The sequence below is a fragment of the Aedes aegypti genome, chromosome 3, assembly GCF_002204515.2.
Source record: "Aedes aegypti strain LVP_AGWG chromosome 3, AaegL5.0 Primary Assembly, whole genome shotgun sequence".
NCBI lineage: Eukaryota > Metazoa > Arthropoda > Insecta > Diptera > Culicidae > Aedes > Aedes aegypti.
Genome location: NC_035109.1, coordinates 138,508,123 through 138,523,234, shown reverse-complemented (window position 1 = coordinate 138,523,234; position 15,112 = coordinate 138,508,123). Strand labels below are relative to the sequence as shown.

Sequence of the window (15,112 nt, the reverse complement as noted above, 5' to 3'; positions counted from 1 at the left end):
CTAGCAAAATAACGAGTAATATCGTACCTCCATGCATCACTATGAAACTAAATGTTACACAGGCGACAAACGCAGTGCTGATGCAATCCAGCCACAATCCCAAAGCGGCATTGCTGGACATGGTCAGCTGCCAGACAGCAGAGTGTACGTTCTGCAGTGCATCGAACTCCTGAGTGATCTTCTGTTGGGCTTCATTTGCTCGAATCGTTGAAAGGCCGGTCAAAGTTGCCGACAGATGCGAAAAGACAGGACTTCGCGCTGTAATGCAAAAAGGTATTTTAAAATGTATTCTCTACATATCAATGCAACGCCTTTGAACTTACTGATTCCTTCCAGCCGTTTGAGATCCTGTGTAGGCCTTAGATACAGTTTGAGCACTATCGCGAACAGAACAATCGCGCCCAAAAGAGCCACCAGCAGAATAGGATTCATCATGGCGATCACTACCAGAATACCGACCATTACCAACAGCACCTGAACAGCATCCATGATCGCTTTCGGTAGTAATTCATCAATAGCGCCCATATCTTTCGAGAAACGATTCAGGATACGTCCCGAAGGATTGGTGTCGAAAAATCTCATCGGAGCCGCGAGGATCTTCGCAAACATACGATCGTGCAAAGTGCGCGAAGCCTTCATGCATATGTTGAAGAACAGGTATCCTCGGTAGATAGTGAAGGTTACAACTCCAATAATGATAATACCATAGGATATGAGCAAATCTTCGGTAGAATAATCTACCGGTAGGTCACGAATGCGACGCTCCTCTTGACGTGTCCAGTATGTTACAAAGTAGTCCGATCCACTGACCACTACTTGCGAGAAAACCAGCATAAAAGCGGTGAACAGAAGAAGACAGACGTTTCCGCCTGCTAGGAAATACGTAGTCCACACTCGTAGTGCTAGGGTACCTTCTGCTTGATCTTCATTGACAGTTCGACCTAGGTCTTCGGCAACGCTAGACTGAAACAGATAAAGTAATTACCTATCGATCTATTCTACTGGAGTTCTATATACTTACAGCACATGACATCGAACCTCGCGCCCCTACGGACGTTGAGCTCTTAAGCAATTTATGACTCTCGCCCTTTACACCATCAATGAAAGGAATTTCTTCATCTGCTACTTCTTCTACCTCTTCGTCCTCAATGCTGTCGGTATTCTCTTCGGAAGAGCCCATCAATTTCGTGAAGTCCAAATCACTGTTGGACAACTCCTGATATGTTCCTTGCATTAGTATTTTTCCCTCCAATAAATGCGATTAGAGTGTCCATCCCGGGACATCCCGGGACAAAAAATCCCGGGATTTGACAAATTTCGGGATTTCCCATTTCCCGGGATTTTATTTCTGAGATCCCGGGAATCCCGGGATTCCCGAAATGTACGTAGAATTAGATGAAAACCACTAAATTTCAATGAAAAACAATGACATTTTTCCTCACCATCAACCTCATTTGATAAAGTAGAAAAGCATAATGAAAAATAGTACAAACGAGTATTTATTTTCATGAAGAGATCAATTTACCCAGTATATATTTTTATTTGTCTAGTTGCAATGTTTTAATGCTTTTCTTTTCACCATTAGCCGTTTTCATGAGACTATGCTGAGATAAAAAAAAAACGAAAGTACATCTAAACTGCCGTAAATCGCTAGTCAGTACCATCTGTAAAAAGTAGGCATTGAGAGAATTGACTGAGAAATTTTCTATCTTGTTTTCCATAAAAATATTCAAAAAAATCCAGGAGATGGGAACATGTTTCGGCCTCAATGAAAGATTCATAAATTGCTATTCGCTTCGTTACCTTTCCAAGAAAAATATAAAGATGACCAAATAGTGATTCAATTTTGTGTTAAAGTTAGCAAAAATCTGCAGTGGGATGCGTTTACTTTTCATTATGGGTCAATTCGACTTGGTGTTTTTCCTTCATTTTACTAAACGAGAAATCACGTAAGAGCAGCTGAAAGATCATTAGAAGATATAATAAAAACTTATATCAACTCAATTTTGACCAAAATGCAGATGGTACTGAATTGCGATCCACGGCAGTAAATTTCAGTCAATAATTTTCAATAATTAACAGTTAACATGATCTACAATACCTTCAATGATCTTTGATCGTTTCTTTTGTTCTGAAGTTGTCATGACTTTTCAAAAGTTTGAAGCAAATTGCTTTAAAATTATGACTTAAGTTTTTATCATACTTCCATTCATAAGTGTTATAGAGAATTTGAAAAAATCCATGGCAAACCCGGAATTAGTCATGGTTATTTGATGTGATTACTTCATTAGAATAAGAAAGTCTTATCTGAAATGTAATTTGCTATAATAAACATATTATTTTGAAAAGTTACATTATCTGATTATTTTATCAAAATAAAAATTTGATTGTTAAATTTGTACTTCCATTTCAACCGAAATGCTAGTTTTATTGAAAATTTTATAAATCCCGGGATCCCGGGATTTCCCGGGATAAACATAGATTTTTGTCCCGAAACCCGGGACGACCAAAATGGCCGGGAAATGGACACTCTAAATGCGATTCATTATAGCCAATAACTCTATTTACGAATGAACAAACTTACACTATCAATTATGATAATCCAATCAGCTTCCTTTAGGAAATGAACCTGATGGGTTACTAAAATCCTGGTTGCTTGTTGTTTTGCCAAATAACCTCTAGGACCCATAACTTCATCAAACAGATGGCGCCCAACGTGGGTATCAACGGCACTAAGTGGATCATCCAGCAGATAGATGTTAGCATTCTTGTACACAGCACGAGCCAAGTTCACCCTAGCGCGCTGTCCACCTGAGAGTGAGGTTCCGCGTTCTCCCACAACTGTTTTATCTCCATCCGGAAGCTGTTCAAAGTCTGTCAATAAGGCACAGTGTTTCACAACCTCTTGGTAACGTTTGCGGTCATAGGTTAGACCGAATAGGATATTGCTCCGAACTGTTCCCGTAAACAGCCACGGTTCTTGGCAGCCGTACGAGACTTCTCCGTTGATGTTCGCCGTCCCGTTGAGTATGGGCAACTCGCCCAAAATTAACTGAAGTAAGGAGCTTTTGCCAGCCCCAACGGGCCCGATAACTGCCAACAATTGCCCAGTTTTTGCTGTGAGATTTAAATCCTTCAATGTTCTGTCCTTATTATTCTCCCAACTGGCGGAAACATTGTTGAATTCTACGGCTACAGTAGGGCACACTTTCACCAGTTCATTCTCGTTCTTCTTCAAACCAATCATCTTTTTGTCTTGTTCCTCCATACCAAGAAACTCTTGAATTCTATCAATCGACACCAAAGCTTCCGCACCAAGTGAAATAGCCAATGGATAGAAAATGGCCGCCGTTAACTGGAGAATATTGAAAAACTGTGCCATAGGAAACACAATATCTGCCGTGATTGGGCGACCCTCAAAATAGCAAGTTGCGATCGCTATGAAAAGCGTAGATCTTTCAGTAAACATCATCGTACTGAGATAGATCCCGCGAATGTACGATGCCCACCGAATCTGGCGGACTTCCTTTTTACGAGCCAACGAAACAACCGTGTGGAAAGGTTTCTCCCAAGCGTACATCTTGATCACCTGAATACCTTGGATCAGTTCGTTCATTATACCCACTCGTTGATCAGTTCGCTTGGCTACACGCATCCGTAGAACCGACTGCAGTCGCCCAAGTCCCGTTTGAACTGGAATGGTCTTCAGCAGAAGACCAACGACTCCAACCACTGCTGCCCATTGTACTTGCCTCCAGATAAGGTAGCACGTGAAAACTGCCTGAAATTGCAATAGTTATACTTATAGTAACTCATTTGTACAATCAAATATTTCCAAATCTCACCTGAAACGGCAACACCCAGACGTAATGTAAAAATATAAATCCATAGTCCAACCGGCTGACGTCGTTCGATAGCAGATTGATCAGATAGCCGGCCGGTGTTTGTCCGGCGGCTTTCTTCGACATACGCAAGGTTTTCCGATAGATTGCCGAGCAGCAAGCAATTCTCATCCGCGCTCCGACCAATCGTTGCCTCAGATCGGAGTGATGATTACAGAAACATCCCAGCAATGTCAGTAGTACCAATAATCCCGCCAACCAGTGGGCATCGTTCCACGCGTAATCGATAAAGTCAGCTACGCTTGTCAACTTGCGCTCCTTGGTTGGGCCTTCTTCCTCTTCGAGGTCATCGTATCCCTCGTCTCGGCCGACACTGTAATCTACAAAGTAGTGCCGGGTTATAAATGTCTTCCGTCATGTTCTAAATGTAAACATGTAAGGCTTAATCATCTTTTATGTGAATGTCCGGTTATCAACTTCAATAAAGTATATTATTACGAAAGTTCTTACCATCATCGCCGTAGTCTTGCGGCTTAAGATGATTCTGGCCGATTGAATGTTTTCCGTCAGCTATGCTACGGCGTATGCGATCGACGTTGGTGTCATTCGAGTCGTGGTCCTGTAGAAAATGCAACGTGGTTGTAAGGAAGACATCAGGAACTGGCGGCGTGGAAACCGTATCGGTACTTGGTGTGGTCAGATGCGTTGTGTTTAACGGCGCTTGGAACTGGATTAGCAGTTGCGCTAAAACCAATGGTAAAATCGATCTATAATTCATAAGTGGGACATATTATTCGGAATTCCTTATATTTTGGTCGGTGAGAATCCTACTTGATTAATACGAATGAAAACACCAGGAAACCGTCGAATAAGCACTGCTTGTAAAATGTTCGGAAGAGAGCGTCACGAAGTCTAGGTGGGCGGTTTTTCCTCCGGGCTCGAACGATTTCCTTTTCCCATTGTCTGTAAAATAGAACATTTTATATTAATAATACATTCAGATAAATTAAATTGAAATAATATATGCTGCATTGTACAGTGCTGTTCTGAATAATAGCAGCGCATGTCGATTTTCATACAAAATGCTCAACTTTGACATGCTGTAGTTTTGTTCCCTTTCAAGCAATCGAGCTGAAATTTTCTCCACAGAACTACAAATGTGCCCAATTTTGTAAACACAAAATTTCAAAATTTTCTAAGCCCCTGCCGGAAAGTGAGATACTAGGTGAAATTGTTCGAAAAAATAGCAGTTTTAAAAATTTGAATTTCGGCTTGACATTATAGTTTTAAATTATATATCACTTACCATTGGAACAATCTCCTCCTACTTATCAAACCTACACCTAAACCGAAAATGTTTAAAATTATTGTAGAAGAAAAATTTTAAAATGAAAAACTGCTATTTTTTCGAAAAATTTCACCTAGTGTCTCACTTTTCGGCAGGGACTCAGAAAAAACTGAAATTTTGTAGTTACAAAATTGATCATATTTGTAGTTCTGTGGAGAAAATTTCAGCTCGATTGCTTGAAAGGGAACAAAACTACAGCATGTCAAAGTTGAGCATTTTGTATGAAAATCGACATGCGCTGCTATTATTCAGAACAGCACTGTATATATTTTTACTACTTCTTAATATTTTTTGCCTATTTTTTTGAATGTTGGCCGAGTTTAACGCCAAACCGCGAGTTTTATGAATCCCAAAAGCTAACATAGGAGTTTGAAACAAACACATGACTATGTAAAATAAATCAAATGGATTCGGCTCCGTAATGTCTGATGGCACCTGAGCTTCAACATAAATGATTAAGGAACAAAATTGTTTGCTTGTTCAGTACAACCATATTTTTATTATGGACTTTGGCTACTACCTGATGATGATGAAATTACGTCAAAGTATTATATGAGAATCGACAGATTTCCTCAGATAAAGAACAACTGTAGAGTTAACTCGAATCTTAAGGTTATCCTGAATCATAAAGGGAAACATCCATTTGTTAAAAAGCTTTGTTCCTTCCTCAAAATTTTAAAGTTTATGTCGTTTCAAAGTATTACTGTGAGCGTTGATATGGTAAAATATGGTAAAACTATATTTATAGCACTTACTATTTTTACCCGATAGTTGGGACTACTGAAAGCTGGTGATAATTGTTCCAGGCTCACGTATCTGGAAAGGATATTGTTACGAAACGCACATATACTTGCACATTTGTTCCATAAATGGAGACTTGAATGCGACAGACGACAATTTGACATCTACTTTTGACATTCGAGTGCTTTTTAGTTGGGATTTTCCCAAACCAGCGAAAATCCAACCTTAGAGCTACATGGAATGAGCCGAGCCCCAAAGAGCGAATCCCCACTGTTCCACACAAACTAAGAAAAAAACAAATATTACACATGACGTAAATTTCATGGTAAGCAAAATACTCAGGGGGGGTATACGCAACGAGGTGCGCCTACCGTTCATGTTTTGTGGGTGTGTTTGTTTGGCTCACAACGCTGCTAGGCATCCCGATGTTTGAGTGTTGAAATGCATCAGCATTTGCTGTCTGGCATGGCCCGCGTTTTCGACCTGTGCTGTTTGGGCCGTCCCGCGTGAGAGATGATGCTGTTTGGATCGGCCCGCGTGTTAGATGATTGTTAGGCGAGCTTTGTTTGTAGTTGACAGCCGTACACCCACCCTGAAAATACTCGCTGTAAAAAATGCTCGAAAACTTATTCAAATAGTCTCAAGTCAAAAAAGTGAATAAACTTACTTTATTGATCCTACGTGTTTCGCAGACGAAATTTTACATGTTCCGCTCCTACTCAACTAGATTTTTCACTTTTAGAACGTTTAATTTCGGATTTACAAAACGACGAAAGTAAGATTTTCAACTTTCGCAACCTAACCACTACTTTCGCCGCCCCGCTGTATAGAGAGACAAAGTGACTTAACCACGAATCAAAACAAAACACTACTTGAGCCGATTTTACACTGGTAGAAAAACGTCGAAAGTAACTGTATGGAACGGCTTATCATTTTGTTATAATTATTTTTGTTGAAAATAATAGAAACTACCTAGTTTTTGAACGCGATCTGATTGCATGCAAAATTTGAGCGATGTACACAGCGAAAAAATGTTAAAAAGGTGATTCATTTTAAAACAGTTTTAGAAGACAGGTTGTGATTCTTCTCAATTAGTTTTCTCAAAACCGTATGAAAGTTACTTACGTCGGTTTGAAAAAGTAATCGAGAATGAAATGACGTAAATTTGATGGTACACGCTCGTTCAGATCTACTCAAAAGTGAGTAGATTTCGACTCACTTCGGAACAAAGTGGAACTGCTCAAAAGTGAGTAACACCATCGTTACTCACTTTAGAGTAACATAGTCAAATGTCAATATGGGAGTAACACTTACTCACTTCGTTTAATCTGAAATTTGCGAAAGTGAGTAGATGTCACTCACTTCAGGAAATAATAATTTTAGAAATAAATGTATAATCAGAAGAAATATACAAAGAGCATAACATTTTTTCATTATCATTATCATATACATAATAATAATACATGATAACAAGTAAAAAAATTGTGATATTTGTGTTGAAATTTCCGCTGCTCTGGAATAGATTCCCGGATGTTATAAATATCTGGGGCATTGATGAAAGTCATGGAGGATGTAGTTTGACCGATCCAGTAGCCTTCCCGGTTAGACTGTAAAGAATTGATAATTAGTCCAATAAAAAGAACGACGGTAAAACTTACAGTTTATATTTTTTTGCGGTTATTTGATCAAAATCTTGGTCATTTTCCATCCGACCTCACTTTACTTGATATCAGGATTATTGGCTTCGCAGCACTAATCTGGAGTTCGCCGGTTGGACTTCCGCGCCGAGCCTTTTATCTCGACTGTTTTTGAAAACAGTCCGACATCACGGCGACGGAAGAAATTTCACCACAACGGAGGATTTGTCAGTTCGAGCGCGCGAAATTTTCACAAGTCTTTGACGTTTACAAAGTGAGTCAAATATGTTTGTGTTTACTCAAAAGTGAGTAAGGTCGTTTTCTTTCATGGTTGAGTAAAAAGTTACTCACTTTGATAAAATAAAGTTACTCACTTTTGACAGCTAACTTGAAACTTCAAAAGTGAGTCAAAGTTACTCTCTTTTGAGTAGATTTGAACGAGCGTGTACGGAGTCCGTTCATTTTGACAACACGTTCAAAAATTTCCAAAATCAACACGTTAAAATTTTTTACAAAATCAAACGGTCTTGTCATTGTGCATTTTTGTAGCACATTTTATTGTGAAATGAATTACAAAGTCGTTACTGAAAAAGTATCAGCATACTTTCTGCAGGTAATCGCATATATATACCACACTATAGTGATACCACAGACAAACAGACGTAACACTTAGAACAAATCTGGATCAAAATCATAGCCACGAGGACATGTACGCCCAATGCTAAAATCGGTGTGTTTGGCCGACACGCCAACAGATGGCGGTAGTGTGTAAATGTCAAACACGAACAAAAATGATGCGAGCGCTGCGGGTGGCGGATTGGCCACCTAACATATTTTTGAATTGACCGTTAAAAAGGTGGTCGATGGACAATGATGAGAGTGTGACGTCTGTTTGTCTGTGGTGATACTCTTCCGGATCAATATTAGCTACGAGGACTGAGTTTCATTACTTTGAAATTACGAGCTGCAATAGGGCGATATTCAAAACTGAAAAGGCAATAGATGGCTCTTTTTCAGTGGTAGTAAAAACGAAATCCTGAAGCAAAGAAAGCTCTACGGAAGATGAACTAAACACAAAAAGTTATGTATTCACTTTACACTTGACTTCTAATCACTACTTTTTTGATGCAGTTTCCAAATTGCAAGTAATTTACGTTTTTCATTATTTTCCATACGTTTTGACAGTTCTCCGACTACCATTCTTCCATGCGCTTGTGTTGAAAGTTTGAGAAATTTGAGAATCCAGCGTAGCGCGATCAGTGGGAGGAATACAAACAACAGTGTCGTCGCTCGGCGGCCAGCACAGATAAACTGAGTGTTCGAAGGGTTGTTGTCTGTACTTTTTGCCACTGGCGCCAACTGTTAGCGATTAAGATCAAAATAAACAGTCGTTACCCTATTGCAATGTCAACATGGCTGCAAAAATGAATACACACAAATAAAACCGTTCCCTAAATTAGGCACTATCAGTCATGAATCCTGGAACAAGCATATTTTCAGTTTACGAAAATGTACCATGAATAAAAATCTCAGATTTGAGAACAAAGTTCCACTAATCGTACGTAACGCCTGTGTCGTAATTGGGTGGAATAGATGCACCAGCCAAACTTTCTTCTTCTGCTGCGCGTCCGTGAGCCGAAAGGACGTACGTGCCAGCCGAATTATCGTCGGCCAAATTTTCGGGAAATTGTTCCATTTTTTAGGATTGTCCTTGTTCGCTATCTTCGTAAGACTGACTCGCTACCATTTTCAACTGACCCCAGCACCACGTTCTCTAAGCATTCACCTTTCCAATATCTTGGTGAAACGAAATATTTCAGCCATGTGAGCACGCTCTGACGAATAAGGCTGTGAACCGTTTCACCGATTCGTTTAACTTTTAGTTAAAATTTGACAGTTCGATAGTTATTTCCCTTCCGATTGAAAATAACCCTGCTCCGGAGCATGGTTAGACTTGACGGCTCAAAAGTTATTTTCTACTCCCGGTAATTTAAGAATTACTAACCATCTGTCAACTTTGTTCAGAACTACTACTCAAATGGGTCGTCCAATTTAACCATTTGAGGGGAAAATAACTATTGAAATGTCAAATTTTAACTAAACGAATCGATGAAACGGTTCACAGCCTAAGAACTGACTTCTAGAGTAACATTTGAGAAAGCCTGATATGAAATACGTCAAAAGCAAAAGCTACCTCGTTAATGTCATGTTCTACAAATGCCACATACCACAGCCTGCTGAACTGATCACTGACAGCTTGAAGAAATCATAAAATCGTGATATTTGTTCTGACAAATAAGAACTTTATTCACGAACACAAAAACACTGTTCTGGATCGCATTCTGGTGACATGACATTTTATTGCATCATAATTTTTAAATACATTGTAAAGTATATCTGTTAAAAAAATGTTTGTGGGTTCAACTCAATATTTTTGAGACTGTTTTGAATGTTTGCGACTACTTTTCGATACACTCCTTAACTTCTTTTCACTCAACCGGCAGATTAAATAACTCAACTCCCAGTACTATGCCAATTACTCAAATTTGAGGAAACGCACAAAGGTTCGGTTTTTGGGTTGTTTTGCTCTTCGCTCTCTGACAACAATGGAAGGAGCAAATGTAATTGTGAGAGAAATATAACTCAAAAATAAGTTAAAAAATACTCAAGTATGGGTTTTTTGTTTTCTCCGTGTAGGTTTTGCGCAGGCGTTATTATCTGAGAGAGACGAGACAGCTAGCTTAGTTTGTGAGCTCCCAAAAGTCAAGGGATATATGTCACCAATTGTCACTGGAAAACCATAATAAGGTCATCTGACCATTGTGCACAATCCATGAATTGAGGAAAAAAGTCAAAGAAGGCAAGAAAACATGCCAACTGTCAGTAAACTGTCTCCTCTCTCTCAGGTTATTATTATTGACAGCGCGCGTAAACAGAGTTCGCGCTGCCAGGAACCAAAATTTGTGATTTGATTACAAATATGAATTTATGGGTTTACGATATCGTGATTTAAAATCATGGTGTTGGAAGCGTTACGAAACGAAGATACCAGAATGCAGACAAGAAGTTTGTTCCCGAACTAGTGAAAACAGTTCATGAAAATCAGATGTGTTGAATCACGATGACATGATCTAAATCGCGAATCGGCATAAGCTGTCCGTTCTGTTTCCTATGATATTTTGTTTACGAATATCAGAACGGATATTTTACGTGTAACTGGCTACTTAGCTTTAAAAATATGTCATTCCTGTAAAATTACGCCCGACGTGACTGAATTTGTTGTATTCTGAATTCAGTTCAATGGGATGGAAAATTATGTTATTTGTAACTTAAATTTACGTAATTTAACTTGCCTTCGCTTGGGACTACACACCGTATTTTGAAAAATTCAAGCACCCATGTAAACAACGTTCGATACTATTGTAAATAACGTTACGTACTTAGATCATGACCCCTGAAGCCGAATATGAAGACCAAACGCTTGAAATGGTTCCTGATGAACTGATGCTGTTTATAGTAATTCATTAATTCAGCTGAATTAAACATACTTATGGAAGTCTAGACAACGAAATCGTTTTCTGCGATATAATTTCTAGTAACAATCGCATTTTCCTCGCTCATATAGTTTTCAGATCTCATATGAGACATGAATCTTCGGTTCTGTGATAGAAATCGTTGTTTCGAATAGTTGAAAAAATTACGCATAAACAAAACTAAATTTTCGCTAAAATCTTTATTTACTCATGATTCATGAATATAAGGAACATAAGCACTATTCATGCATTGAAAATGTTCCATCAATAAATGTTGATTGGAACTTCTTGCGAGATGAGTCATTCCCATCAATGTTACCCCGCGGATCAATTTTACTCCGGATTACGGTACACTAATTTTTTGTTATTCCTGTAAAAGCTAAAAATTTTCCATGATGATGGGATTTCACTATCACATAGATGTTTCTTCTTGTGCATAAATTTGGATGTATTCGTAGTAATGGAAGATCTTATTGAAAACAATGAAGGATTTCTCATAATAAACATTTTTGAGGAATCATTTAAGATTGCTTTTTTATTGTTATTGTTGTTCATTAGGGTGCCAATGGAATGTATGGGAAACATTTTGCCATCGAATTTCAAAAAAAGGTTGTGCTCAAAAGTTTTGTCTCCTCGAAAAAAGTCCCCATGCAAAATTTGAGCTCAATCGGACTTCATTAAGTGGACCCCCAAAGCGGTCAAAGTTTGGCTTTTTTGACCCATGAAAAATCTCCAAAGGGGGTCAGTGCGCATCGTACCTTCGTGCTGTGCGTACACGAATTCTCTCTGCTCTTGGAAGTTTTCTTAAAAACTACCTAAAGCAATAAAACAGTACTTTTCAGTGCTACACAAACAGTACTTTTCAGTGCTAAAATTAAAAACGGTACTTTTCAGTGCTACTTAAACAGTACTTTTCAGTACTATTTTTTCTACTATTGATCCCTTTACGATCCTTGTTTGGACCCGTGCCTTCGATTTTTCGTTGGACCCGTTGGCGAAAGCTAGCGGTGGTAATCCATCTTGGACACCGTCTAGGGAAAAAACCTCTCGAAGGTCACGTCTTTCTCGTTTATTAAATAAACATGGTATCAACAACTAACAAAAGGAAGGGTGAATCTCTGAATTCACTACTTCCTTCCAAAAAAGTGGGTTTTAAAACTGTCACTACACGTGGCAAGAATGGAAGAAAGGACGCTTCTCCGGAATGCGAAGTTTCTTCCAAGGGTGAAATGAATAATTGTATTGAAATGAGCAATCAGTTCGATGCTCTAGACAAATTTTCCGAACACCAAATCGAAGCAGCCTCTAGCCCAGGCTCTTTGATTCAAGTGAGGAAGCAAAGAGTGCCGCCTATCGTGGTCAGTTGTTCCGAATTTGGGGGATTTAGGCAGGAGATCTTGAACTCCATTAGGGGAATCAAGGTTTCCTTCCAAATCGCAAAGAAAGGAGACTGTCGCGTTTTGCCGGAAACTCTTAAAGATCGCGAACTTCTTCTCAGATATCTTGAAGAGAAAAAGCACAAATTTTTTACTTATGACGACAAAACTGAACGTTTGTTCAAAGTCGTCTTGAAAGGTCTCTCAAGTGACTATAAGTCACCTGAAGAGATCAAAAATGGAATAAATGATTTACTTGGATTTTCCCCAGTCCAAGTAATCATTATGAAAAAGAGAACCCAATCTGGCATTGTTCGGAAAGGGCTTTCTCAAGAATATTATTTAGTTCACTTTAACAAAAAAGAACTAAATAATATTAAAGCTTTAGAAAAAGCTAAACTTATGTTCGATGTCCGTGTGACGTGGGAACATTTCCAGAAACCTGGAGGAAATTACCAGAACCCCACTCAGTGCCGTCGGTGCCAAAAGTGGGGTCATGGTACAAAAAATTGTCGCATGGATGCTAAATGCATGATTTGCGGAGGTTCTTCTCACGCTAAGGACGACTGCCCTGTGAAAGAAGATACCAGAAAATTTCAATGCGCCAATTGCAAGGGCCCTCACAAAGCTAACTTTTGGGAATGCATTTCACGCAAAAGAGTCGTTGAGGCTCGTGCCAAGCAGATGAAGGATAATATCCGTTACGATAACGGTCGTTTCCGGAATTTGCCTGGTAGAGTATCGAACAATGCTCATTTTTCAGTTAACGATCGCTTGATTAGGAATCATACCCACCAGGAAGATCATAATCATGCTCATTCACAAACAAATTTTAATCCGTCGGGTAGCCGTTCGAATCTTTCAATTTCGAATGTATCTACCCACGGTAAATCCTTTGCCGATATCGTAGCAGGTAATTTGAACTCTTCCCCTGTTCGTTCCATGAGTACCCATTCTACTTGTTTCAAATCAAATGGAAAAAACCCTACCGCCACAGGTAACTCCTACCCCGCTTCTTCGTCTACCGAAAATTCCAATGGGAAATCATCAGATGATATGTCTGCCTCTGATTTTAATTTTCTAACTGAACAATTGAATCTAATGATTGATGCAATGTTCAAAGCCATCACTATGACTGAAGCAGTCCAAGTAGGTGTAAAATTTACAAATAAAATTGTTATTGGATTACGTTTTTCTAATGGATCCAAATAATAATTTAAATATTTTAAATTGGAATGCTCGTTCTCTGAATGGTAAAGAGGACGAGCTGTTTAATTTTCTTACAGCTAATAACGTGCATATAGCAGTTATTACCGAAACTTATTTAAAACCTGGATCCAAATTTAAAAAAGATCCTAACTTTTTTGTTTATCGTAATGATCGACTTGATGGGGCATGTGGGGGAGTTGCAATCATCATTCATAGGCGTATAAAACATCAACTGTTTTCGTCATTTGAAACTAAAGTTTTTGAAACTTTAGGTGTTTCTGTTGAAACACAGTTTGGTAAATATACTTTCATAGCTGCCTATTTGCCTTTTCAATGCTCTGGACAGCAAGTTAATTGGCTTCAAACTGACTTGCGAAAATTAACTCGCAATAAGTCAAAATTTTTTGTCATTGGAGACTTTAATGCCAAACATCGGTCATGGAATAATTCTCAAAGTAATTCCAACGGCAGAATTTTATTTGATGAGTGCTCTTCAGGATATTTCTCAATTCAATACCCTGATAGCCCTACATGTTTTTCCTCTTCTAGAAATCCATCTACGATTGACTTGGTCTTAACCGACTCTAGTCATCTTTGTAGCCAATTAGTTACTCATGCTGATTTTGATTCTGATCATGTCCCTGTTACATTTCAAATATCGCATGAAGCGATTCTCAATCCTATCAGCTCCACTTTCAATTATTTACGAGCCGACTGGAATATATATGAAACGTATGTTGACTCTAATCTTGATGTTAACATTTCTTTAGAAACTAAAATTGATATTGACAATGCTCTTGAAACTTTAACAAATTCCATTGTTGAAGCCAGAAACATTGCAATTCCAAAATGTGAAGTAAAATTCGAATCCGTGATTATAGACGATGATCTTAAACTCTTGATCCGTCTTAAAAACGTGAGGAGAAGGCAATTTCAACGCACTCGTGATCCTGCTATGAAAATTATATGGCAGGATTTGCAGAAAGAAATCAAGAAACGTTTTGCAGATTTAAGAAACAAAAATTTTGAAAATAAAATTTCTCAATTGGACCCCGGCTCTAAGCCCTTTTGGAAATTATCTAAAATCTTGAAAAAACCTCAGAAGCCTATACCGGCATTGAAAGAGGAAAACAAATTATTACTAACTAATTGCGAAAAAGCTCAAAAACTTGCTATGCAGTTTGAAAGTGCGCACAATTTTAATTTAGGACTTACTAGTCCAATTGAAAATGAAGTTACTCAGGAGTTCGAAAATATTCTCAATCAAGAGAACGTTTTCGAAAATGCCTGGGTGACTGATTTGGAAGAAGTGAGAACTATTATTAAAAAATTCAAAAATATGAAAGCTCCTGGCGATGATGGAATTTTCTACATCCTCATCAAGAAACTTCCAGAAAGTAGCTTATCATTTTTAGTTGATATATTT

General features: G+C 38.5%; 1 protein-coding gene across 3 annotated transcripts in view; it reads right to left on the bottom strand.

The window, feature by feature from the left end:
* Positions 1 to 15,112, bottom strand: part of LOC5567255 (probable multidrug resistance-associated protein lethal(2)03659) — a 35,347-nt gene that overhangs the window by 1,348 nt on the left and 18,887 nt on the right. For 2 of the 3 annotated variants that reach the window (XM_021851090.1, XM_021851089.1), the window contains exons 3-9: positions 4,674 to 4,805; positions 4,353 to 4,609; positions 3,846 to 4,222; positions 2,585 to 3,781; positions 1,022 to 1,246; positions 324 to 963; positions 28 to 258 (exon numbers count right to left, since the gene is read on the bottom strand). In XM_021851090.1, the coding sequence (XP_021706782.1) occupies positions 28 to 258; positions 324 to 963; positions 1,022 to 1,246; positions 2,585 to 3,781; positions 3,846 to 4,222; positions 4,353 to 4,609; positions 4,674 to 4,805 (3,059 nt within the window). The remainder of the gene's footprint in view (positions 1 to 27; positions 259 to 323; positions 964 to 1,021; positions 1,247 to 2,584; positions 3,782 to 3,845; positions 4,223 to 4,352; positions 4,610 to 4,673; positions 4,806 to 15,112) is intronic. The other variant, XM_021851092.1, reaches the window with a different exon arrangement.